The 1,624-nt window shown below is 36.2% G+C and overlaps 1 protein-coding gene across 1 annotated transcript; it reads left to right on the forward strand.

The window, feature by feature from the left end:
- The first annotated feature begins 790 nt into the window (after positions 1-790).
- On the forward strand, positions 791-1,276 carry LOC137615036 (uncharacterized). Its single transcript, XM_068344670.1, has one exon. The coding sequence runs from the start codon at positions 791-793 to the stop codon at positions 1,274-1,276; it is 486 nt and encodes a 161-aa protein (XP_068200771.1).
- The last annotated feature ends 348 nt before the right edge of the window (positions 1,277-1,624 follow it).

Below are 1,624 nucleotides of genomic sequence, written 5' to 3' on the forward strand. Positions count from 1 at the left end.
TTTAACTCTGAATGACTTCTAAATTTCTGGTGTGTTTTCTCGACAGCAAATTTACTTTTGAGAAACACATTAGGTCGGTGTCTTTTTCAATTGCACATAAAATTGGCTTATTGAGAAAGTCTTAAGATTTTTGGTGATCAATCTATTCTGAAGGTGGTTTTAATTCTTTCATTCTACCTTCTTTCGAGTATCGTTCTCCAGTCTGGTCTTCAGCTGCTGATTCTCATCTTAATTTGGTGGATAGGAACTTACTATTAAATTTCTTATTCCTCATCTAGATGTAAATCTTAGGCACCCTTTACATTAAGATCTTCCCAGACAGTACCATCCTATTCGTAATACTAGACATCCAGTTAATTCTAATAGCCAGGCCTTCTCCATTATGAGGCTCAATACTACAAAGTATTCAAAAAGTTTTATTCCAGTTGTGACCAAGTTGTGGAATGATCATCCTTATCAGGTAGTTGAATCGGTAGCACTTGAAAAGTTCAAACTTGCAACAAATGTTTTTATGTTGAACAGGCTGATATAAGTTTTTTATAGTTTATATGTGAAACATCTGTTTTGATGGTGTTAGTGTTTTTACAATATTTTATTTTAATTGTTCATTATTTCTCATATCGTTTATTTATTTCCTTATTTCATTTCCTCACTGGGCTACTTTTCCCTTTTTGAACCCTTGGGCTTATAGCATCTTGCTTTTCCAACTACGGTTATAGGTTAGCTAATAATAATAATAATAATAATAATAATAATAATAAAAATCGTAGTAATAATAATAACAACAATAATGGATATTCTTACAGCAAGTGTCAGAGAAGAAGTCCCTTGGAGTATGATGTTTGCTGATGAAGTTTTGGTTGATCTGACTATTGAAGAGGTGGAACGAAAATTAGATATGTGGAGACAAGCTCTTGAAGATCGAGGTTTAAGTATAAGTAGTGCCAGTATAGAATATCTGTGGATGGGAGAAAGAAAACTGGGTGCTGTTAAAATGGGTGTGCATAACATCACACAGGTTAACACGTTCAAGTACCTTGGGTCCTCTGTGATGGATAATGGAGACATGGAATCAGAAATTAATCACAAGAGACAGTGTGTTTGGTTGAACTGGAGATCATCAGGAACATCATGTGATAAGAGGGTTAGTACAAAAGTAAAAGGACGGTCTTATAGTGTAGTTAGACCAGCTTTGGTGTATGAAGCAGAAACTTGGGCGATAAAGATATCTCAAGAAAGGAAGTTAGAAGTGGCAGAAATGAGGATATTATGGTAGATGTGTGGAGTCACGAGAAAGGACAGGATCAGAAATGATTATAAGATGGACAGTCAAAGTAGGAGAGACAAAATACACAATGTTTTGAATAAAAAAAATAACTCCCGCGCAGAACATCTTCAGCAAAGAAGACGTAAGTGGTCTGGGCAAGTCATGCGAGAATACCCAATCATGTGTGCCAAAAGGTCATGAACATGGAGGTGGATGGGGGAAGGAGGAGGGGACAGCCCAAGTTCAGATGGAAGGATAAAGTAGCAAATGACATGAGCAAAAATGATTAGAACAGGGTGACCAGGATAGAAGAGAATGGAGAAGGCTTATACATAACAGTGACCCCCATAAAGAAAT

The sequence above is a fragment of the Palaemon carinicauda genome, chromosome 21 (assembly GCF_036898095.1).
Source record: "Palaemon carinicauda isolate YSFRI2023 chromosome 21, ASM3689809v2, whole genome shotgun sequence".
Lineage (NCBI taxonomy): Eukaryota > Metazoa > Arthropoda > Malacostraca > Decapoda > Palaemonidae > Palaemon > Palaemon carinicauda.

Bases quoted from the DNA above. Each gene is read 5' to 3' on its own strand.
- LOC137615036 (XM_068344670.1), top strand. From the start codon at position 791: ATGGATATTCTTACAGCAAGTGTCAGAGAAGAAGTCCCTTGGAGTATG.